The sequence below is a fragment of the Miniopterus natalensis genome, chromosome 2 (assembly GCF_054644295.1).
Source record: "Miniopterus natalensis isolate mMinNat1 chromosome 2, mMinNat1.hap1, whole genome shotgun sequence".
NCBI classification, from domain to species: Eukaryota; Metazoa; Chordata; class Mammalia; order Chiroptera; family Miniopteridae; genus Miniopterus; species Miniopterus natalensis.
Window position 1 is genome coordinate 155,100,026 of NC_142082.1, and position 24,834 is coordinate 155,124,859.

The following is a 24,834-nucleotide window of genomic DNA, read 5'->3' on the forward strand; positions in this document are numbered from 1 at the left end:
ATTTTGTAACATTCCCATTGATGTCTTAACATCGGAAGCCCCTTTGAGTTCTAACCGTTTAGTAGTCTGTAACTACACAAGGCCACTCTTCTCTCTCTTCATGGTAAAATAGCTACTTTTGCCCAGAGGAAGTTATTCTGCCGTCTTCATGGTTGCCTGCCCATGTCTTGTGATACATTTTAATGTTTCCTAACACCTGCAATATAGATTCTCTTTGTCTTTTGGAGCATTCTAGAGGACACTGTCCCTGTTTGACGCCCTCTCCATGCCTGCCTTAGGCTGGGATCAGAGGAGGGAGTTTAGTTAGAAGTGTCTATGCTTAAGGAGAACACATTCCTTTTTAACCTCTAAGCATAAAGAACTTTTTGCAAACACTCTGTTCCAGTATGTTTCTTAGAAAAACTGAAAAACAGAGCTACAGTTATATTTTAGGCTATTGGATGTGTATCTCTTCCCCGACCAACTGTGAATTCTAATTACCCTTGTCTGCTGTCCCTTATCCTAGGGAGGGTTTTCTTACCACTTTCTATTTTATCTTTGGGAAGGTCCCATTGTCTCCACTGAACTTTGCTGCGTCCTGTTTATGTCACAGAGAGAAAAGCTCCAGCTCCCGCCCTCCCCACCTTTATCCACGTGGAGATAATAAAGCCCTTGGCAACCATGTTCCCTGTAATCAGTATGAGGTAATTGTACAGGCCACCGTGAAAGAGCCATTTGTTGAACGCCGGCTTTGTGATAGGCATTTGCTCATGGTGTCATATGTCTTGCCTCATTTAAATCTTAGGAGGGAGGAGAAATGAAACAGAAAGTGTTCCTTCCACCAATTATCAAAGGAAGTGGCTGGCCACTGCATAACTTGAACTTTACATATAATAGCCCCAAATGGAGTTCTGTAGAAAGTTCCGGGTGCAGAAACTGCCTGAGATACAAATATTTTAGAAAGCGTTTTTATAGGTGCAAAGCAAAAACACTGCAAAGAGATAGGTATTGCAAGTGGAGGTTTAGACTGGTTTCCTGCCAAATTTACATGAATCATGTGGGAAGGTTGGTTCTTTGAGTTACAGTGTCACATGCCTTGGGTTTCATGCTCCACACCATTCGAGTGGCTTTCGTATTTCCTCCCTCCACCAGCATTTGTCAGCAGGCCGAAGAGGCTGCCGTGGCTTTCAGTTTAAAGCGAACACTTCTGTGGGGCTGAATTTCCTTCCATGGTTGGAAAAAAAAAGAAAAAGTTCTAATTCTAAGGCATTGTTCTTCTAATATTGCTGAACTGAACGTAGCACATTTGATCAGATTTCTGACATTTCTGAACTCCGGGAATTCTGCAAAATTCTTGGTCTCAGGTCTTTCGGTTAAGCTTTTAAAAAAAATTAACTCGAATGACTTCCTTGAATTTGGTGTGTGCTCTGTGAGGCCAGTCTTTCCTCTTTGGTTATTTTGTGAGCCTTGGAATGCTGAAGAGATTATTGTTACCTAATTAACAATGACACTGGGCCGCTTTCTGATTGGAAACCTCTCTAACACTTATTTGTTAGCAGCTTCTATACCTTAATGTCAGAGAATGAGGAGGCCAGGGTTAGAGAGCTAGTGTTGGAAGCCGGGTGCAGAGGGTGGATGCGGGCTGATGGCTCTGAGACAGCTGGATTCCCGCTTGAGGGGAGAACGTGGGAGGCCTGTTTGGGGCTCCACCCAGGCAGGTGTCAGTGACTGTGCCCGCATGTTAAAAGATATTTCAGGGTAATGGAGATTGCATCCATTGCTCACTGCCGTGCTGTTTCAGGGTATTTGGGAATTTTATACAAAACACACTGTGGCATCTTAAACCAAAGGGGCTAACACCTTGTGAAGTAGGCACTTTTGGTTTATGTTCAAGTTTATTGTGACAACTCTGCTTTTTGTTGCTCTTTGTTGAGAGCTCTGTTAGGGTTTAATCATCTCTTAATCTTAGGCTATTGTTGAACAAATGAAGCAATATTAATAATAATAATAATACCTTACATGTATCACAGGGCTTTAAAGTTCATAGAGCAAGTACTTTCACATAGATTATCTTTTGTGCGTATCTCAGCAGCTCTGTGAATTAGGCATGACAGCTATTATTAACACTTTTATTACGCAATAGAGAATCAGACAAAGTATGTGACTAGTCCAAGACCAGGTGATTTTGTTTTTCCTAAAAGGGGCAGAGAGAATTACACACACACACACACACACACACACCATTTACCACCACCACCATCAACATAAGCACTTTTACAGAAGTCTGTATGCCCTATGCTGTCTCCCATCAACCAAAATAGTCCTGCAATAGTAGGACTATTAGAAACAGATTGGTTATTTACAGTAATATAAATAAAATGAGATGCCACCTGTGGGGAGTTGCTGAAGGGGACCATGAAGCTAAGGCCCTGCAAACAGAAAGGACTTTTGAAATCGAAGGCTTTGTATCTCAGAGTGGGTAGAAGCTTGTTCATTTGGCCACCTTCACTTTCCCTCTCCCTCAGCACCCCTCTCCCCCCAATCTAACGGATTAGATCCTCGTGGGCCAGGCTCTTGGCACGCTGGCTTTGGTGCTGGTCTTCTCGCCAGTTTGTTCACATCACCTTTCACATGGTGTTTGAGATTCTCCATGAGATAAAGCCCATACTCCGTAGCCTAGCACCTGGCCCTCTGCAGACCCTGGCTTCAGCAAACCACTCCGTTTTCATTTCGCAGCCTGGGCCATAGCTGCCCTGCAAGGTTAGCGGGTCCCTCAGCATTACCTTCTCTGCCTTTGTACCCCCTTGGCTCTGTTTGGAATGTCCCTCCCTCGGAGCATTTGAACCCTCTTGGCAATGTGGTGAATTCGAATTGGTCCCTTAAAACTTGGCTTGTGCCTTCTCCTTTGGAAAAGTTTTCTGGCCTTCCCTGGTGAAGCTGGCCACTTGCATCTTTGTGCCCAGCAGCACCTCCCCAGAGTTCCATTGTGAAACCTGAACACATGGTAGATGGCTGTCTTACCCACCAGACTGCGAGCTTTCTGAGGAGAGGGTCTGGGTCTTAGCACCCAGCAGCACAACCTGGCCAGTACGCCTGGGTTGGCGGAATGTGTAGCTTCACTTCACAATAACTTCAGCATCAACAGTTGGGATCATGACACACACACACACTTTCTTTGCTAGCTACCCAAAGACACCACTCATTAGGAGTGCTACTGGGGTGGTCCAGAATTTAGGAAAACCATTTTCTCTCTCAAAGGAGCATTTCTAATGAACTCAATTAGGAATTTGAAGTAATGGAGAACCCAGTTTTTCTCTTTTCAGTTCATACATGAAGGTCAGTAGTGTAGACTGCAGATTAGAGTTCATTTCTTTCTTTTTTTTTTTTTTAATATATCTTTATTGATTTCAGAGAGAGGAAAGGAGAGGGAGAGAGAGATAGAAACATCAGTGATGAGAGAGGCATTGATTGAGTCCCCAACCCGGGCATGTGCCCTGACTGGGAATCGCACCCCGATTGCCTGGATCCTAGGTCGATGCTCAACCGCTGAGCCACGCTCGGCCGGGCAAGTTCATTTCTACTTAAATAAGAATTTGTATTTTTGCTGCACAAAGACAATGTAGAGTTTGGTTACTTGCCTCATATAGGATAGTGAAAATAGTCTGCATTAAATTGGGAGTACTCTTTTGGGGATATCTGTAAACAGCCTCTATATTTGTTCTTAAAAAAAATTTGTATAGTTTCTTTGTAGTGGCTGTATATAGGAAATAATTTCTAGAGCTTATAAGATATGTTACCAAGGAAACAGTTTTTAGGTCTAGTTATTTGGTTCTCACACACGTGCCCACGTGTGATTCTTGTGTCATATTGTATTTGTGATGGTCTCTCACCCTACTTTTAGCAGTTAGAGGTGTCTGTTTGCCGCTGCTTATAAAATATTTATATATCTACATCAATAACTTTTAAACCATAAAGTAATAATTAGTTTTCTAATTATTGTGTGTTTATGAGGGGCGGAGGGAAGGGTCAATCAATAGAATTTGTATTTATAATTATAAGCTATAGGAGTCATTTCTTCTGAATTTAAAAATTTCTTTAAAATTTACAGTCATAATTTTTATTATTTATGCCATTATAACCATAAATAAGATTTGAAAATATATCAAGTCCATTATTTAATTTTATAATTACTTTTAAAGAGAAAAATGGAATGAGCTTGCATAGTTATAGTCAAGGATGTGGCTAAAATGGATATTTGATTTGATTGAATTTTATTTTTGTGATACATCTTTGAAAAATGAGACTGATCATAAATATTAACACAGCAACCAAAATAAATTTGTTGTATTGAATTCATACATTCTTGGGGGTAAGAAAATGAAATAATGTTTAGATTTTTTCTATCATTACTCCTTTATAAAAGAATATTGGAATTGACCTTTCATCTGGTTGTAATCCATTTCACAAACATGCAAAACCATTAACATTGGAAGCATTCTTTAGTCAAGCTTCCATTTTCCTCATTAAAAGGGAAAAATATTTTTTGCCTTTTGACTTACAGATATCACTATATCATTCCACTATAATATCCTATCTTGATATTGAATGGTAGACTTGGGACTATAATCTTGGTTTAGCTTTGTTTGTTTTGTCCCCCTGCCCCCAATTTTAACATACTGTATCACAGATTTTCGTACCATATTCCTCCCACATCTGTGGAAACTTGGGGAATGGATGACTGAAATGTAATTGCTGTGATCGTTTCTATTTTTTTGCATCACTTTGCTGTCAAAGATACATACCATGAATAAGTAATTAATTGTGCAAGGTCACACAGGGCAGTGAAAGTCACTAATGTCATTTTATTTAATATTTGAGACCAGACCCTCCATTATAATTAAAAGGTGCTTCTAATATAATGGTTACCTTGTTTTATTTCTTTATAAATTACGCTAGCTAAAAATGTCCTTTAAGAAACTTAAAGTAACGAAGAAAGGGGTATTTTCACAGTCTGAAAGGTTATTTAAACAGGTTGTGACAGAGGGAATTTAAGAGTTGGCTAGAGGATGGACCAGGTGACCTTTGAATGTTCTTTATTCTTGGGGATTCCAGGATTCCAGCGCTAGGCTAAAGGAAAATCTGGGAAATGCTGGTCCTCTTCGTTACAGTGGTTTTGTCTGTTGTTTTGTCGTAGACTGCCTCTTTAAGGTGTGCCCGATGAATCGATATTCTGCCCAGAAACAATATTGGAAAGCTAAGCAAGCCAAGCAAGGGAACCACACGGAGGCGGCCTTGCTGAAGAAGTTACAGGTAAGCGCCAGGTTTCTGTTTGTCTGGCCTAGGCTAGGCCAGGGACAGCAATAACGAAAGATCTGTTTCACAGCTTCATGATTTCACTCAGTACACGGAGATTTAGACTAGCTACAGCAACACATTGGAACTGGAAGGGACTTCTAAGTTACAGGGTGTGACTACTGATTTCCTGGCATGTAGGTGATACATCCCTGCTATTTTTTAGGGTGTGCCAGGTGAATTCAGAGATTCACATCCAACTGGAAACCAATTCAGAATCTCTGTAGGAATATCCGATCCAGTTACATTTTACTTGGCATAGTACTTAATTTTTTTTTTTTTTTTGAAAGACTGGAAAAAAACAAAGTCTGGTGTTTTTGATTTGGGCTGAGTGTAAACTTGAAGGACTTAATTTGTGTCATTAAAATTTCCGTTACTTTCAGAATTGAAAATGTATTTTGAGACTTTTGAAATTCATCTACTATTCTGTTTGGTTTCTCTAGCAATATTCTTTCTGAAAGTAATTATAAGACCACAGAGCCTAGGACTTCTCTGAAATTTCCAACATAAAAGCATCCCAAGATATTGTTGGCCACACACTATATTAAAATCATATATTTCATTGTTGCCCCCCTACCCCAAACACAAAGAGTAAAGCAACCAGCCTGTTTTACTCATGGCCGTATTCTTTATTCTCTTTGTTCTGAAAACCCTCTTATTTCTTTGTCTCTTACTGTATTCTGTTTGCTATGTTTCCACACTGAATATTTGAAAATCATTTTATAGCATGCTGCAGAACTGGAACAAAAACAAAATGAATCAGAAAATAAGAAACTCTTGGGAGAAATCGTGAAATACAGTAATGTTATACAAGTAAGTGCCAATTTACTTTCCCTTAGAAGGGGTAAATATTTTGTGGGTAATTTGCATTTGGTAGGAATTCCAAATAGCATTAAGATTTTGGGATACAATAGTTTGTTCTTTGGTGGGGATTATAGATGTGATATTTTCAGTTGACATTCAGCACACTCTTCTGTGTGTTTGGGAATAAGTCTGCTGTATACACATAAAGAAGTGAACTTCCCTAGATGTATGTACAAGTTACTGCATCAAAAGGAAGGAGATGGGGAAACATAATTTCTAAAGGCCTGTAATAAAATAGCCCTTTAGTATTAATGGAACTAACGTGTAACATATGAACCTTTATCTTTTCATTTTGTAGAGAGAGAAAAGTTTTCAAATTATACTTTTAGATGGAAGTCATCCTTGACTTGTTATTAGGAGATCTTCTGTTTCAATTAGTGTGCACACCGATGCATTCCTTTCCTGTACTTCACTTAGATTTATTAGACTTTTACTTGGTTATTTGTTAATATATGCCCCACCTTGTTCCAAAAAGAATGCAAGGCATTTTCAGAAACACCACATAACACAATAAAATAGAAATAAATGAGGCACCTGGGTCAAAGGGAAAATAATAGTTGAACAAATAAGTTCAAGTCAGGGGTGAGGAATGTTTATAAAAACCAGGCTGTCAAAGGATCTCTTTCCCTTTGGGACAGCATGGATGGACCTGGGGAGTATTATGCTACGTGAAATAAGCCAGTCAGAGAAAGACAAATATCACATGATCTCACTCATATGTGGAATCTAATGAACAAAATAAACTGGCGAACAAAATAGGTCCAGAGACATGGAAGCATGGAACAGACTGACAGATCTCAGAGGGAACCGACAGTGGGGGAGAGATTAACCAGAGGACATACATGCGTAGCCCATGGACACAGGCAATGGTGCAGTGAAGGCCTCGGGTGGGGCTGGAGCTGGGTGGAGAGGGGCAAAAGAGGGAAAACGGGACATCCGTCATACTTTCAGCAATAAAAATAAATTTAAAAAAGAAATAAAAGCAAAACCAAACCAAACCAGGTTGTAAAGTTTGGTAACTTTGGCTCAGAGCCCCTTTTTTGTCCACGTAGCCATGAGGGAAGTGTAGTATCTTACAGCATTCGCCTAGGAGGCCCATGCATGGACCTACGTCAGAGGCCTAGGAGCACAGACATTCCCAGGAGGACGACCCCAGCAGTATTTCTCCGTGGGCTCTCATAAAGGGGACACTGCTTAATATAGTAAACAGTAGCCTTAACAACTTCCCTGCAATAAATACTATAATGAGGCATTTTATAGCGCTCTTTACAAAATAATATTCCTGATGTTTTGTTATTAGCCGATGGCAAAATGCCAGAGCGTAGGGCAATCAAAGCAGTTCTCTGATGGGACAAGATGAGGGTGCCTTGGTCTGCAGTTCCCTGAATGTATGAGTTAATCTAATGATAGATTATGTGATACCAAGGACTGCATGTCCCTAACCAAGTTTTGATTAAATTAAGTGCCAGCATGTGAGTTTGTTTCTTGTCAAGAACTTAAGTGCAGAGGTCTGTGTGGTCAGTTCGGGGCTTAGCCGTGGGCCCCATCTAACATGGTGGGTCCCAAAGGAGTGGGGTTGGCCGTGAGGGTTTTCATTGGTTAAATGGTAAAATGAGATCCAAGGATAACGAGTTTTTTTAAAAAGCTGATTTTTTTTTTTTTTTCCAGTTAAAGCATTGCTCTTTATTTTGAGGTATTTGTCTTCTTACATTGTGTTAAGATGACCATTCTTTTTTGAAATGATTGTAATAATGGAGAGGAAGGCTATTTGTGTTAGTTTTCCTACTCAGTAAAATAATGTTGTTGAAAAATTTTGTCCATAGAATGCAAAAAATATCTAAGATATGGCGCTTCTGTGCTCGTCTGGGAAGGGGCGGGCTCACCATCCCCGTACAGCCCTGCAGGCTGCGCACCCGGCCTCCTGGCAGGGGAAGGGAAGGATTAGGGCTGCCTGTGGGCAGGGATGGTTATTAATGCTAGGTCGGTAGGTACAGTATTTTAGTTTTGTGTTTTTTCTTTAGTATATTCTGTTTTCGTGGCTGTGCAGGAATGTGGTTTGGGGGAACTTCCAGGCCTCCTTTGGAAAGCCTGGTTTTATTCTGTTATTTGTAATGAGATGAAAATCAGTCAGAAGTGCTTCCTGGTGTATCTCATGTGTCCATTTCATTATGAAGCAGGTGAGTGAGGAGAAATCCAAAGAAGTCACCGTGAAAGTTAGTGAATTTGGAGTTTGAAAAGACCTTTGTTTAATCCCTACCCCAAGCTGTGTTATGTGGGCATATGACATATGTATGAATGCACACGTGCATTTACCAGAGGAGATCCCGGATGAGGTGGTGATCTGTGTCTTTTCCCTGCAGCTACTGCACATAAAGAGCAACAAGTACCTGACTGTCAACAAGAGATTGCCTGCCTTGCTGGAAAAAAATGCCATGCGCGTGTCCTTGGACGCCGCCGGCAACGAAGGGTCTTGGTTCTATATTCATCCCTTCTGGAAGCTGAGAAGCGAGGGTGACAATGTATGTAAATATAAAATTGAGAGAAAAATAATGTGTTCATAGACGATCATTCTTAATAAGTGAGAGAATCTATAAAGTAAACATTTCCACCTATTTTTATATTGATATCTTTAATAGGATAAAAGCACTTAATTGTAGTACAGATTGTGCTCAGGAATTGTAAAAAGACAAAGTTCAAATTCATGTCATCTTCTAGCTAGAATATGTGTCAAATAACTTGAGTAATCTTAATATTGGCTGCGCCTCAGAAGAGAGAGGGAGGGTTTGCTTCTCTGCCTGATCGGGAGGGAGCCTGCCTGTGAGGAAACAGAGCTCTGCCTAGAACATGGTGCCTGCTCCTCTGAATCAATAGTGTAACACAGTGAATCATGACACTGGTCCATTTCCTGGCGCTCTGGTCCACCGTTTACAGTCTATACATCTTAATAGATGTGTAATGTATGAGGAGCAGTAGATTGGCACCCGCTCGCTGATGACATTTAGCATACGTGGTGGAATATGTGTGCATTGTGTCATGTGAATTTTGGCAGTTGCTAAAATATTTTCTGCTACTTTATGGAGTAGAGAAAATAAAAATTATGTGAAATGAATCCATAGGATCTACAGTATGATGTTTTTGTGTGTAATAAAGTAGCAGGTGATAGTCCCTCGCACATGGGAGATGCTCAGTAACAGTAAATGCTGGTTGATAGTAAATACTGAATAACTTTCCTAAATAGAAGACCTTGCAAATATTGGGACAGGTGATCAAGAAAAATAGTTGAGATTGAAAAAAAAAGAACATCATAAGTTCAGAACAATATAAAAATATAATTATTGTGATAGCTTTTCTCAATTATATTTTAAATGTGTTGGATATTTCTTATCTTGGAAATGTCTTCTTTTATAGTGAATCTGTTTTCAGTGAATTTTGAAGTACAAAGTCTATTCCACAGGATGCAAGCTTCATGGTTTAATTTGTTAATAGGTTATCTGGTGACATCCTCCTTCGGTAAGGTTTGCGTGAAGCATGGCATGCAGGGATGGAATGCACTTCAAGTCTTGTGTTGATTCCTCAAGAAATGTTACTTTTTTTCTCTTTTGCATCAAGTGATGTGTGCTGTGGGCATGATATATATTTTAATTTTAGTAGGTAGTTAATTACAATCAACTCTCCATTATTCAGAGACTGATTATGTCTGTGAACAACATTCCCTTTCTTATATTGCTTGTTCCGCTCTCTAGCCCCCTAGTGAGTAGTGGCCCTGTCTGTAGGTGGTCAGTGAAAATTAAACGTCTGAACAATCAAAACCTGAGCTTAAGCTCTGAAGGAATGCTATGAAATGATTGGATAAATCAGGCCATTAGATTAGCTGTAGGTTTTATTAATGCACTCTATCCTGTCTATTTATTTATTCTATCTGTTCCTTTCCCTGCTTCTAAATGCCTTCAGAGGGTCGAGAGTTGAATGTAATGAACTATTTTAGATAATTAGTTGTATGGGGGAAATAAAAACAAACCACCACCCAAACCCTCCATCTTGGTTAAAGTGGACATGGTAATTGTTAGGTGCAGTAGAAATTCTTTTGGTATAGATGTGCTCCATAAAGCATGGCTAAAACAACCTCCTGCATTGCTGTTTGCTGCAGTGGCTCACTGTTGTTGCTCACCACTGTATAGCTTTCGTATGTGATTAAGATGCTGTGAAAGTATAAGCACAACCACAGCCCTGTGTTTGCCACATAAATAATTGTATTGCAACGCTTGCTTTCTTCCCTAGGGATAGGCAGCATTTTGTCCTGAAATGTAAGCCTACTGTATTTTATTGGAGGCAAACGCGGATGTAGTCACTTCATAACAAGTAGTCTAATATATTTACTGGTTTTCTTTAAAAGCATATTAAACTAAGAAGAGGAAATTACGAAGTTCAAAGGACCTTTCAAGTTATATTTTACCATTTAGCAATTACTTTTTAAAAAAAAAATATATCTTTATTGATTTCAGAGAGAGGAAAGGAGAGGGAGAGGGAGAGAGAGAGATAGGAACATCAATGATGAGAGAGTCATTGATCGAGCCCGCAACCCGGGCATGTGCCCTGACCGGGAATTGAACCCCGATCGCCTGGATCCTAGGTCGATGCTCAACCGCTGAGCCACGCCCGGCCGGGCTAGCAATTACTTTTAGGTTGTAGGTATCCAACAAGATGCTTGGTGACTGAAATGAAATGCAGCAATGAGGCTGGGGAGAAAAATGCTCATATCTTCAAAAATTAATGGTTTCTACCATTTAAGAGCACCTTTGTCTTACAGAATTGTGGGATAGTTTTGGGGGAAATAGATTCATGGATTCCTCAACTTTCAGCTCTGTAGAAGCCCTTGCTTGCTGTTGAGTAGTTAGAAATACCCTGGGGACAGCCCTGAGCAGAGTACATAAATATTTTATTTTCATTTATCTTCCCATGACTGAGTAGTTAATTTTTTATTTTCAGCTTTGAGCTAAGAAGAATTAGTTCTTTACCATGATGGTACATTTTAAAAGTGAGAAAATGACAGGCTTCTTTCAATGAGGAGAAAAATTCAACTCTTAGGGAGAGACTCTTCAAATCGCAAGTAGTTTTTGCTATGTTTGGAAACTAGATGCCTTGATTTATAGCAAAGGCAGGACTAAGGTTTCTACTGCAAAGTTTTGGTTTTGGTTTCTACTGCAATGTTCTTTTCACCATACCAGGTACCACTTCAATAGAAGGGTAGCTGCTAACGGCATTAGGATAGTCTTCATTTTCAGTAAAATCCAGCTTGAATCTCACATGGCTGTTATGTAGAATCAACAGAAGTGCTTTTGGTGTTGCAATTTTTTTTTTAAGAAATTTGGGAATTAGAGAGAATGTGATGTGGCAGAAAATCACTTGATTCTCCAGTTCTGTGTTTAATAGCTTCTCAGGAGGCACCTGACTTCCAATAGTGGATCAGGCTCCAGGCTGCACTCTTTTGAGAAAATCACCAATTTCCATATTTACCAAGTTATCTAATTAGGTGTGCATTCTTTGAGAATAGGAACAATTTCTCACCCTCTTTTGTATTCTTCCTGCCATATCTTACTGTTCTTTTTATTTCTTGTGATTGGCATACTGTTCTTTTCATTTGAAAGTCTTATCCGGCTTGGTTAGTCAAAGTAATCATCAGGAACATGACTGAGAACCTGAGATCAGTGAATTAATGTTAGAGTCTCCTCATGAATACCGTTCTTATGACACCTTGGAGTTTGGAACACTGTGGCTATGTGGCTGGTCTCTTAAAAATATATAAGTCATTATGGGTGATATTTTGAGGTACATGTAACATATGGATTGGCTCAAAGCTTACAAACAACTATAGTAAAACAGGAAGACTTAGAACAGTGAATATTGGCTCAACTAAAAATATTCTTTTAATTGGAAGGACATAGCTAAAATATTGAATTACATTAGCAGCTTATTGGCTAATATTTACTTTGGTTCAGATAAAAATGACATAGTAAACCAAGCCCAACTGTTCTTTAAGAAATTGGAAGACCAGATGTAGCACTGGCAGGATGTGGTATCAGGTCCCACTATTTCTAGCATGGATGACCACTTGGACTTACACGTGGCTGAGACTTAGAGCTGCCTTGGTGTCATGTGCAATAACAAATTGTTTTTTTTTGTTGTTGTTTGTTTTTTGGGGATGTTGGAAATATGTTTATGTCATGTTGACTTTTGTATGTTCTTGTCTATTTTTCATTTGTAAAAATTACCAATTTATGGTTCAAAATAGAAAACAATATAAAGATACATTGTGAAAAGTCTTCTAACCTTTTAACCATCTCCCCAGTTCCCCACCCCTCTTCCAGTTAACCACTAGAAGGATTTCTGATGCATATACTTTTATTCCCTCCTTTTTTTTTTTTTTTAACACAAAAATAGCCCAGCTCTGTCCCCTCATCCTCTCATTCAACATTCTTTCTTGTTGATCTTTTCTTGTCTGCACATAGAGAGCTTCTATGACGGGTCTTTGCGAGTCACATTATCTGACTGATGATCGACTTAAAAGGCAGGGTGATGTGTAGAAGCGATTTCTGCAAACCAAAGAACAATCTTCCTTTCCTCGGTTACTGAGCTTCAGGCTTCTCTATCATATTTGAATCTCCAGACATGTGACAACAGTACCATATGTGAATGTAGATTCCTGTATATAATCTATAAAAGGTTAATTTGTATTAAAAGTGCGAAATTATATTTCTTAATGTCTTGGTCTAGGTTAAGATTCAGGGCGAAGTTCTGTTTATTGTTGTCTAAGTCCTAATTTGTTTTTCAGTTATCTATCAAACTAATTTATTCTAATATTCAGTTGTGAAATATGCAAAGGGAAGGTATTTGTTTTCATTTTTGAGATGGTGAGCAATTCTATAAATGAGAGTGTAGGTACTACAGAAGTAAGTCTTTAATAGAACTTAACAACAGAAGTAACTTTACTATCTCTAAAGTTAAACTGTTTGTTACTATCATTAAGAAAGCAGAACTTAATTTCCCCATATTTTGAGTTACAAATGAAAGTACTTGAAGATAAAGCAGATAGTAATAGCATAAATAAAAACAATCAACTTAGACTTAGTTCTGTAGAGTATTTTTCCCATAACCAATTTTAATTTTAATCTAATAATGAACAGCAGGATTAAGAGCAGTAAAATTGAACCAGGTGCCCAAGGCCCAAACAGTAAACATAGTTTTACAAGGTCATACCTAATGCGGCATTTCCTGAATCCAGATGACTTTCAAATGTTTCATAAATTTCTGAGATGATAGGTAAGATCAAATTCAGCGGGTCTTTTTTTGATTTCGGAGATAATACAAGTGTATATCATTATCTGCTTCTACTTGAAGTGGTTCTAATATTTAGGTAGATTGGTTTTGTGACAGATGTGTTCACTCTATCTGTGTGCTCATAGCATAGTACTGCATGGGGAGGAATAATGACCTACTTATTGAGGTTAAGAAAGCTCTAACTGAAATGGGACACTGAGAAGAAAAGGGCCTACACTAGCTTTATGAATTCACACTGATGGGCGCAATGGGGCATGATTATATGATCATTTATCAGAAGAGGTTTACCTGAAAGAGAAAAAGAATTGAACTAAAATGTGTATGGAGGAATAACAGGCCAGATGTTAGGTCAATAAGGAGGACTTTTGTGTAGCTATTTTCAGCTTCAAATACAACACCAAAGATCCATGCAGTGTTTTAATTGCACCTTATTTCTAATTCCTAGATTGTTGTCGGAGATAAAGTTGTTTTGATGCCTGTGAATGCGGGACAGCCACTACATGCAAGCAACATAGAGCTTCTCGATAACCCAGGGTGCAAAGAGGTAAGTTCAGGAGGAGAGCAAATGCCTTTGTTGATTTTCTCATGAGAGAAGAAAAAGGTATATAGTTTCTTTCACTGTTCTCATAAGCTTTATTCCAGTGATGCTAATTAATGCTCCTGAGGTAAAAATAGATTATGATTAGTTATTGCTCTTTTTAGATGGTCCTTTGAAGACATTTGTGTTGACATACCTACCTCATTGCCCAAAGTTGTCTTTCTTCGCCTTTTCTAGTTGAAGTAATAATTTCTAGTATAACATGGAATCTGTAGTCTTATAACTGGACATTTCTTCATTAATAGGTGAATGCTGTTAATTGCAACACTAGCTGGAAAATCACTTTATTCATGAAATATAGCTCATATCGAGAGGATGTGCTGAAAGGAGTAAGTATGTGCTACACATATTTGCTATAAGAATCCAAGGCAGTTTTACTTAACTTCTGGATGCAACACCTGTGCATTCACTGGTGTTCATTGTGCAGAGTGTGGCTGTAAACCTAGAATGTGACTTACTATATACTCACTAAATGTGTTTCATTGAGTTTCCCCTCCTTTATTTTGAAATGTATAAATAATCATTAAAAGCCAAGTAGAGTATCAGAACTAGAAAGATGCACCTGCTTCTTGTGTCTCACGGTCAGACTTTTCTTGGCAATACAGTTTTCTTGACTTGCTTTTCTAGGGTGACGTCGTTAGGTTGTTTCATGCAGAGCAAGAGAAGTTTCTGACCTGTGATGAATATGAGAAAAAACAGCACATTTTCCTCCGTACGACCTTGCGTCAATCAGCTACTTCTGCTACCAGTTCTAAAGCACTCTGGGAAATAGAGGTGTGTGAAATATCATTTGGCTTTTAGTAAATATTTATATTAATAAGACAAGATTCAATAGGCTGCTTGCTTTACTGTTAAAGGCTTCATTTATGATAGACCAATGAGACAATAATTTCTGTGAACTGACTTGTACCTCCTCATTGCTGGGACCAGTTTGAACAGTTACTACTTCCTTTACCTGTCTTCTCTGGGGTACTTCTCTCTCTCTCTCTCATTTAATATAGGCATATATGTGATTTTGCTTTTTATTTTATTTTTTTCAGTTGTACTTTTTTTTTTTTAAATTTTATTTTTGTTTAAAATATTACAGATGTCCCTTTTTCTCTCCAGTGACCCGTTCCACCCCGTCCCATCCCTCTCCCCAGTTGATTTTGCTTTTTAAAAACCCATTGTGAAATGTTTGTTGTCAAGATAAGACCGAAGGCCATGTGCCTTAAATGACATTGGAGTTAAGATGGAGTAGGGTGACTCACTTTAAGTGAACATCAGAGCTACAGTTACTGCAAAAACCATTTATTTTTTAAAAATTTTTTTAAGTATGTCTTTATTGATTTCAAAGGGAGGAAGGGAGAAGGGGAGAGAGAGAGAGAAACAGTGATGAGAGAGTCATTGATTGGCTGCCACCTGCATGCCCCCCACTGGGGATCGAGCAACCCGGGCATGTGCCCTGACCAGGAATCGAACTGAGAGCTCCTGGATCATAGGTCGATGCTCGACCACTGAGCCACGCCGGCCGGGCTGCAAAGGCTATTTAGTTCTTCTGGGGATGCCATTTATTTCTATTGGGGTGAGGAGACCCATAGTTAAGAATTTATTCAACCTTCAAAAAGTATTTTTTAAATGTCCCAATATGGTAGAGTAATTAAGAAAATGTAAGATTTGGATTTTTCTTTACAGAACCTTTCTGTACGGTGGAGGAGATAAGATATGCATAATCGCTTATAAATAAGCCAACATCTGATAAGTTCTGTCTTGATTTAATGGACATCCAGGCTCATACAGTGGTTCTCAACCACTTTAAACCCATCACTCCCTCTTTACAGCATGTATTCTCTGACACTTCCTTTAACATCCTAAAATGAAATTCATAGGTAATAATACCTTTATATTCTCATGATTAAAAATTAATAAAATGCCCAAATTCTAATATGAAGGAGAAATAAAAGGAAAATAGTTTATAATAAAATACTATTCAACATGTAAATACCTACTCTAGAAGATATTATATTTATTCCTGTCTTTGATGGATGAGAGAAGTGGTAAACGGAGAAGATGAAACAGCGTTCTGTATGAGCACAGGAAATTGAGAGAGCAGGGGTGCATGTGGGCCCTAAATTAACTAGTGTTAGGAGAAGTAATAACAGAACAGACTTATTTGTACATGATTTAAAAAAGAGGCAAATAACCGTAATTGAAAGCGGGATAATAAGGAAAATTACAGACTATTAAAACAGAAAATGAAGAAGTATGATGTTTATGCAAATGAGCTGAGCCTTAATTATAAATGTAATAAAAATAATTCTCTAAGTTATGACATGGTTTTTAATAGAGATGAAATAACACAAAGAACATATTTTCTATTGAAATTCACTACACATTGAGGCATACTTTCAGTCTGTGGCATTCATGAGAGACCATATCCCTCAGGGGGTGGCAGGGAATTGAGAAGGTGTTAGGGGAAACAGGCACCACCCAATAATTCCACCTGATAACTTCTCTTATCCTGGCAAAACTGAAAGATAAGTTACCTGAAAATAAATTCATAATTAAAATATGTATTTCCACACCATACATTTCTTGTCAGTGTGCTCTGAAAATTAAAAAAATATATATAGTGATAGCAATAAATTGAGATATTATTTTAAAACTTTATTAGTGACATACAGTGATAAAAAGGCCATATAGTGACTTCCCTATACAGTGAATTCTTTGCCTTTCATGTGTGTCTGCCTATTTGATGTTTGCCTCTAAGTCTGCGAAAAGGAGTTTTGAATCCTCTTTCCAATATATTTGCTATTAGTTTTATAGCTTTTGCTGTAACTGTACCACTGCACTGAAATCCATTTCAACAAAATGCATAGTTGGAAATGCTATAACCCATTGAGCAGTCAGAAGGGAGAGAGTGAATAGATTATTCAATAATTTAGAAATGTCTTGAATTTATTTACGCTTCTCTCTTCATAGGGTATTTCTCTTAAATTATTGGACTCTTCATATAACTTGATGTAAAAACTTTTTAGTATGATTATACATCAAAGTATTACTAGTTTATATTTGTGGTAGGTTTCTTTCTGTAGGAGATTTGAAGGAGGTAGGCTGGGACACATTTCTCTGTGATGTGCTGTATCAGTCAGGAAGCCTGAGCACCAGGTGTTTCAAGAAAATAGGTATTTAATATAGGAAATTAGGTTTCAGTGTTAGTGGAAGGACTGGGTGTGGAAAATGGGTGAGCAACAGTGGTCTTATATGAGGATCTTGCAGTGCAGTTGCCCACTACTATCCCCGCTCTGAGCTGCAGGCTTCTCCTCCTGTGCTTTGGGAGACCTCACCCACCCCACCCTGTACGAGCCTGCACCCCACCCTGTGGGAGTCCGAACCCCGCCCTGTGGAGTCTGCACCAGGCAGCTGCCAGCACCTTCCCTGGAGCCCGAAGAGGAGCCTCTCTTCTACTTTGCTCTGCTTTCCATTCTAATGGAACATCTCCAAAACCCTGACAGCCAGGCTTCCAGCCTGTGCAATACAGGGAAGCATAGAAAGGCGAAGGGTGGGATGGTCCTGAGGGCCACATGCAATAGTTAGCACGTGCTGAACTCTCCTGTGAATTGCAGGCTGTGTAATGTCTTGGCCACTGCCTATTAGTGCCAAAAGCATCCTTCCAAAGTCACTGTTATAAACGAAAACACCTTCCTTTATCTCCAAATTATTCCCTAGGGAGTTGTACTGTTGTTGCTTGACCTACTAATGTGCGGGATAGTTATTAGTCTGGGATCAATGGTGATCAAGTTATTTGTTAACCTCTAACAATTGTATACAAAACGTGTGTGTGTGTGTGTACATGAGAAAACCAATAGATTTATGGGATTCTCAAAGGTACCTATGCCTTCCCCAAGGGCGCAAGAGTTCACACATTGACAGGGTCATAGGATTTGTGGAAAACGTTTGATTTGAGAACTGAGCCTTGTAGGATGGACCTGTTTTTGACACAGGAAGAGCGTTTTTAAAGGCTTTATCCACTTTGGAGTATTTTTATAATTATCATCTTATTTGAGCTATTGGAGTAGGGGAAGACATAGAAGCTGAAGTCTAACAAAAGGCGTAAAAAGTAATATACAGCATTAGCACACAGAACTCGAGGCTGGGGCAAGAGTCCAAGAATGGTCAGTATTAAAAATAAGGTGATCTATGAATTAAACCCACTTTATACATGAAGAAACAGGCTTGAGGATGTTATATTATTTGCTCTGATCATACCGTAGTAATTCGCAGAGCTGGATCTCAAACACCGTCATCTTGCCTGGCGGAGTGTGGCTCAGTGTTTGGGCATCAACCTAGGATCCAGGAGACCATGGTTCAATTCCCGGTCAGGGCACATGCCCGGGTTACGGGCTCTATCCCCAGTGTGGGACGTGCAGGAGGCAGCGAATCAATGACTCTCTCATCATTGATGTTTCTATCTCTCTCTCCTTTTCCCTCTCTCTGAAATCAATAAAGATATATTTAAAAAAACAAACAAAAAAACACCGTCATCTTCAGGCTGTAAGACTTGAGTCTTGCTGCTGCGCCAAGCCCCCGGTCATAACCACCAGACTCAGAGCTTCTGCTTTTATTCTCAACTTGCCTAGAGGCTCAGCATCTGAGGCAAGGCCAATTCCAAGGACAGGCATCAAAGGACCTGGTGTTAGTAGTAAGCACACATGGAAAGGGTCAAGAATTAAGTTAGTCCAGACCTCCAGGCCTGGGCGTTTGTGGTTCTCTCTGTTTGGAATGTTACCTTCCAATCTCTCTGCATCACTGTCTCATTCTTACCCTCTGGGTCTCGGCCCACATGTCGCCTCCTCATGCTGTGTGTGTATGTATTGCCATAGGCTGATGTTCATGCTAACTGTCATACGTAAAGGAGCCTTCCCTGGTTCCTCAACTCATTGAAAGCTCTAGTCTTATTTATTGCTGTGTCCTTATTGTCTAGAACACCACCTAGCATATCGTAGGTTTTTAATACTGTCTGTTGAATGAATGTTTAAATAACCAATGGGGGGAACCCCGCTGTACCTCCAGTTTTGGCCTGGGAGCCTGTCTTTGGAGTAGGGCTGCACTGGCAGATGTAAGGCATAGCATCATGCGTGCACAGCGAGTTCACTGTTGAGTCCCCTCATTTATGGGGACTTTTGTTTTTCTGCCACACTCATGAAAACTTTTGTCCTCTCATTGAAACATACATTAAACACATACTAAAGTTAGCATTAAGAGGCGGATACCCTGGGTAAACTGTTGGCACTTGCTCGCCAGGCGCGTGAATATGTTTTAACCATTCTTGTCCTTGCTCTTTTTGCCTGTAGGTGGTTCATCATGACCCGTGCCGTGGGGGCGCAGGACAGTGGAACAGCTTGTTCAGATTTAAACATCTCGCAACTGGGAACTACTTAGCAGCGGAGGTAAGACTGATGGATGTAGGGCTATGAAATCTCTGACTCTGAAATAGTGAACTAGGCAGTTAGGTTTTCTAAAAAAATTTATTTTTGCAGGAGCAAGTACAAATTAGGACATTATACAGATTTCATTATTGCCTGTCATGTTCTGGGTTGATGGATACATTTTTCTTCACACGTAAATATTAACCTTTGTCTTAAAATTAAACAACATAGAACCACAGGCATGGATACATGGAATAGACTGACAGAGGTCAGAGGGGAGGGAGTGGCGACCGGGGGGCGGGGGGGCTGCTGGATGAAAGAAGGTGAAGAGATTAGGCAAAGAACATAAATGCATACGTAGCCCATGGACACAGCAGTGTGGTGATGCCCAGAGGCCGGGGGAGTGGGGGCTGGGTGGAGGCATGCAAAGGGGGAAGGGGGGGAAATGGGGGACATCTGTAATAGAGTCAACAATAAAATAAATTAAACAACAGCAGCAGCACCCTGGGCGTTGGTTTACTGGAAGGTCAAGTGGCATGGGGCATCTGATTTGCATGTGTATGTGACTGGTCCTAAAATTTCCCGTGTAGCTTCACTCTTTCAGCACGTCTGCATTGGAGAGGCGATCGGCTTGTTGTGGTACAGTCTGGATAGTGTCAGGTTTGTTTCCAAAGGCCACTGTTTCACTCTCGGGTGGCTTTCACTGTTGAAACCATTGGAGAGGAAAGGGTTTTCTTCCTGAGACATGGAACTGTCTAAGAACTGTCAACAAAAGTGGTAGAAACATGTAAGGTCTTTTCTTTCTCCACTAAAAGCATGTTGACAATCAGATAGGTAGGAAGGGTGGGTAGAAGCAACAACATAGACTTCTTAGAAATGGTGTGATTTGAGTTTGGTTATCTAATTTGAAAATAATTTTGAAAATATTTGTTTTTAGATGTAGGAAAGTAATCCATTCATTCTACTCTCCTCAACTCTGTTTCTGTTTTTCAACTTAAAGTTGCTTCTGGGATTTGCAACCAGAACTCAGCCTTAGAATTTTTAGTATTACTATCTAACTTTTGGTTTTGGATGTGAGGGAAAGTAAGGATGTGGGGATGGAGAACTGATGAGGAAAAGGTGTGGGAAACAAGAAGTTTCAATAAACATGCTGTTCCCTGCCTAAACTAGCACCCAACCCCAGGACCCTCCGCGTCCTATTAATCCGTGATAATTTTCTTACAGTGTTTAGCACTGTCTGGTTTATTGCCTATTTTATACCACATTTCTCAGTCAGATATGTATTTTCTATTAAGACAGGGAATTTTCTTTAACATCATCACTATTTCCCCGGCACCTAGGGCAGTGCTTAGAACTTAGAAAGCATTTGATGAATATTTTTGGAATGAATGAAGGAATATAAAGAAGCTATTCAGGCTTCTGTAAGCTTAGAGGACAGGAAGAAGAATTTAGGGATTTGTATCTGAGAAGCATTTGGAACCACATTTGGCCAAATTAATCTCTCTAAGCTTCAATATCCTCCCCTGGAAAAGGGGGATAATCACAATATTTACATAATAAGATTATTAAGGGACTCAAATGAGGTAAAGTGCTTGGCAAGTGTGTGGCTCACAGTCTGCAGCATGATTTATTTTATTATATGATAAATAGCGATTGTTCTTACTTTTATAAATACCTGGCTCATTATTTATGAATCCGTTCAACTAAATGAAATACAGCTTTGCAATTTATGGGCTCTTTATATCATAAATGTTTTGAAGTTTTTGAAAAGTAACCGTTTGGAGCAAAATTAAGAAGTCAGGTAGAAATTTTTGTCTAAAATAAGAATTAGAAAGGTCTACTAGATATCTCATAAAAGTTAAATTAGGATTAAAATTCTCTTGGCTCTTAGGTTAATGGTTCTTAATTTACTTTTCAATCAATGGCTGTTTTAGCGACTGATGTAGTCTACAGTTATACATTGTTAGTTTTCCTTCGTAATTTCTATAATTAAAATGTGTCATTTGATACATTCAAATGATTAGATTGTTAAAAATTAAATTGTTTATTAACTTTAATGAAGATCCATGACCTTAGTACATAAATGAATCCATTAAACATTGAAAAGTACAAAGCAGTTCATACTTATAAAATAACTTGAAAGACTGTCTTTTCATTGTATTTATAGAGAACAGGACTTTAATGCCAGATGCTATTTTGTCCATAGGGACTGATGTGTTTGTAGGATCTCTTCTTTGACCTTTAATACTTTATATCACATCTTTTTTTATGGCAAGGTAAGAGAAGGAGAATTAAGTATTAAGTACACATCTGAAAATTGAAAGCTAGGAATCTATTTTCTACTGATTTTTACTAGTATAACAGAATGAGTGCTTCTTTGTAGTATTCTAACATCAAAGTAGAAATCATAGTTTCAAAATATTGATGTCCATTAGTTGGGATTTTATACTTCATATGTTGGTTCTATCCAGACAAGATCCCGGCTCAGTTCTATCTCAGATGCTTGCCATGTGAAAGTGTCCAGAGGTATGGCAAAGTCACAATGATTGTAGTTTCTGTCTCTTGATAACATACTGATTTCTACTTCCAGTTCACAGCAGGTGGAAACTAGCCTGTGACAGCTGAAAAACAATGATTATCTTTTTGCTTTTTAAAGATGCCTAGGTCTTTAATTTCAAAGAATTATTCACATCATTGAAGTAGGGTAGGGAGTTCCCAGCATTTTGAGTTGTAACGTCCCATCAGTATTTGTTTTATTATATTATACCCTTCTTCAGAAGAGAGTAAAAGCTCCATGGCTTTTTTTTATTTTATTCTTCAGTTTTATTTTAATATCTAGATACCACTTAAAAAATAAGACACACATGTTGGGATGTTGAAAATGCAAGAGTTGGGAGTAATGATTTTGGAATTTATAAAACAACAAACATCATCTTTAAGATTTCATACCTGCTTTAATATATGTTTCTTAAGTGCCCAATAAATTCACAGCACAGTAGAGAATGCTGAAGGTGGGGAAGGAAGCAGAGAAGTCAGTATTTGCCCTCAAAGAATTGACCTTCTATTTCAGAAGACAGCATACGATTAATGGCACAGGATTATCAGCAGGCAAGGTCCTGCAGGGCTGATTATGTGTGCAGGCGGAGTTGGGTTAGTGTGAGATTAGCCAAAGAAGGCTCTGGCTTCTGGTGAACTTTTCCATGGTTCTCAAAGAAAGTAATAGACCTAGGTTGGCAGAGAAATAAAAGGACAATCCCTGCTGAAAGTGCCAAGGAGACACAGAGAGGGATGTGGAATGTCTAAATCGTGTGTGCACAATGTAAAAAGAGAGCGCAGCTGAAAGAAAGGGGCTCTAAACCAATCACCGAGTGACAATCCCTTTGCTTGCAGGTCTTGAATGAAGGGTTTGAATGTGACCTGATTAGTAATAGGAATGACGTTTGAAGTTGATCCTGGTAGTTACCTTCCTTAGAGGCTAGGGCTGGACAGCTGTTTGCAAACATTTGATAGATACCAGTGATGTCATTAGAAAAAATCTAATTTCCACCCTCGAGGAGCTCCCAGTGCAGTGAGATAAAGGTATTGTAGCAGTTTGGATCATAGCGGGCTTATGGGAAGGCACTGAAGCGCAACACCCCTTTGGCGGAGGTGCCAGGGAGGTCCCAGGAACGCTGCGGAGGCCAGAGGAGGCCCTGCCGAGGGAGGGGAAAGGCAGGTGGGAGGAGAGAGGAAGCGTGCGCGGGCCGTGAGGGCAGCTCTCCCTCCGGGAAGGAGGCGCGGGATATTGTGCAAGCTAGTTTCATATGTGTGATACATACGTGTATCACACATAGGATGTGTGTGAGTTTGGACGTGGTGGTAGAAGGTGGGAGGAGAGATGTGGGGCCAGAAGTGTGGGGCAGCAGCCTTTTTCAGGCCACATATATTAAGCGAAGGAAAATGGGCTTTATCGCTAAAGAGCGGTGTTCCAGATAAATCTGTGTTTACAGAGGAACACTCCAGAATCGCACGGTCCAGTATGGTGGTCACTAGCCACATGTTGGCTATTTAAATGAAAATAAGTATTATTAGAATTAAATAAAATTACAAAGTCAGTTTCTCAGTCACAGTAGCTACATTTCAAGTTGCTCAAGATCACAGGGTATTGGATAGTGCAGACATAGGACCTTTCCGTCACCACAGGGACAGGGACACTTGGGAGCCTTTGTGAAGCCACCGGAAGGGATTGACTGTAGAGGTAGGAAAACCAGAGACAAAGGTATGATACCTTCAAGGAATTCTGCGGACTTGAACCAACGGAATGGCACTGGTAATGGCAAGAAGGGAAAGACATTGGTAGGACACAGGATCAGTGGAGTGTGATCCATGGAATGTTAGGGGTTAAGGAGCGGGAGGATTTGCACTTTGGAGAACTGGTGATGTCACTCAGGAATTTAGGGAAAGGAGAAGAGGTGAAGTTGATGAGGGAAATCATTCATTCAATTTGAATTTGTTTATTTGGCGGGGCTTGTAAAATGTCCAGGTGGGCATGTCCCATAGGCACGGGTTCTGCAACTTGTAGATGCTTGGGGAGTGGTGAGGCTGAGGAAATAGATGTGGTCCCCATGAGCATGAATGAGATCACCGAGAGCCCGAAAGGGGTAATAAGATGTCTGAAGATGGCACCACGGGAGACATCGTCTTTGAAGGGCAGACCAAAGCCTGGGAGCCTGAGAAGTCAGAAAAGCAACCAGAAAGTCCAGTGGGCGGAATCACAGATGCCAAGCCAGGGGAGGTAGGGTTGCAGAAAGGAGGGAGGACTGTCCAAAAGATTAGGAACAGAATGTATTTACAGCATCTGGCAAGAGCGTGGCCGTTTGTGACTTTACCGAGAGCATTTTTAGCGGAAACCGGAATGCAGGGGATGGCGGAACGGCGAGGAAAGCAGCAGATGGGTGTGAGTGTAGACTGAGTGTTCATAGCATGGCTGTGAAACGGGAGAAACGGAGTCATAAAGGGAAAGTAGGAGTCCTGTTAGGTTTTTATAAAGTCTATTTAAAAAAATAAGACCAATGAAAACTGGGTTTTTCTTGCATTATAGGGAAATACCTATCAGAGGGGCAGGATTTGCCAGTTTATTACTCTTTTTACTCAGCCTTTCCACTCTAATGCGCATATTTATACTCTGAAATGTTACTGTAATGTGCTTGAGGCATTCCTGGCAAATTGGATTATGTGGTTCTTGAATTGCCTTTGAGTTTATGGTGTCTTTATTGGCCAGGGTGGTAGAGAGAGCCTGGTGCAGTGGGAAAAACAGTC

At 39.6% G+C, this 24,834-nt stretch overlaps 1 protein-coding gene across 1 annotated transcript in view; it reads left to right on the forward strand.

Moving 5' to 3' along the window:
* ITPR2 (inositol 1,4,5-trisphosphate receptor type 2) overlaps window positions 1-24,834 on the forward strand; it is a 404,038-nt gene that overhangs the window by 79,736 nt on the left and 299,468 nt on the right. Inside the window, exons 3-9 of the mRNA XM_087814750.1 lie at window positions 5,174-5,289; window positions 6,058-6,144; window positions 8,556-8,714; window positions 13,976-14,074; window positions 14,374-14,457; window positions 14,756-14,902; window positions 19,462-19,557. Of these exons, the coding sequence (XP_087670876.1) occupies window positions 5,174-5,289; window positions 6,058-6,144; window positions 8,556-8,714; window positions 13,976-14,074; window positions 14,374-14,457; window positions 14,756-14,902; window positions 19,462-19,557 (788 nt within the window). The remainder of the gene's footprint in view (window positions 1-5,173; window positions 5,290-6,057; window positions 6,145-8,555; window positions 8,715-13,975; window positions 14,075-14,373; window positions 14,458-14,755; window positions 14,903-19,461; window positions 19,558-24,834) is intronic.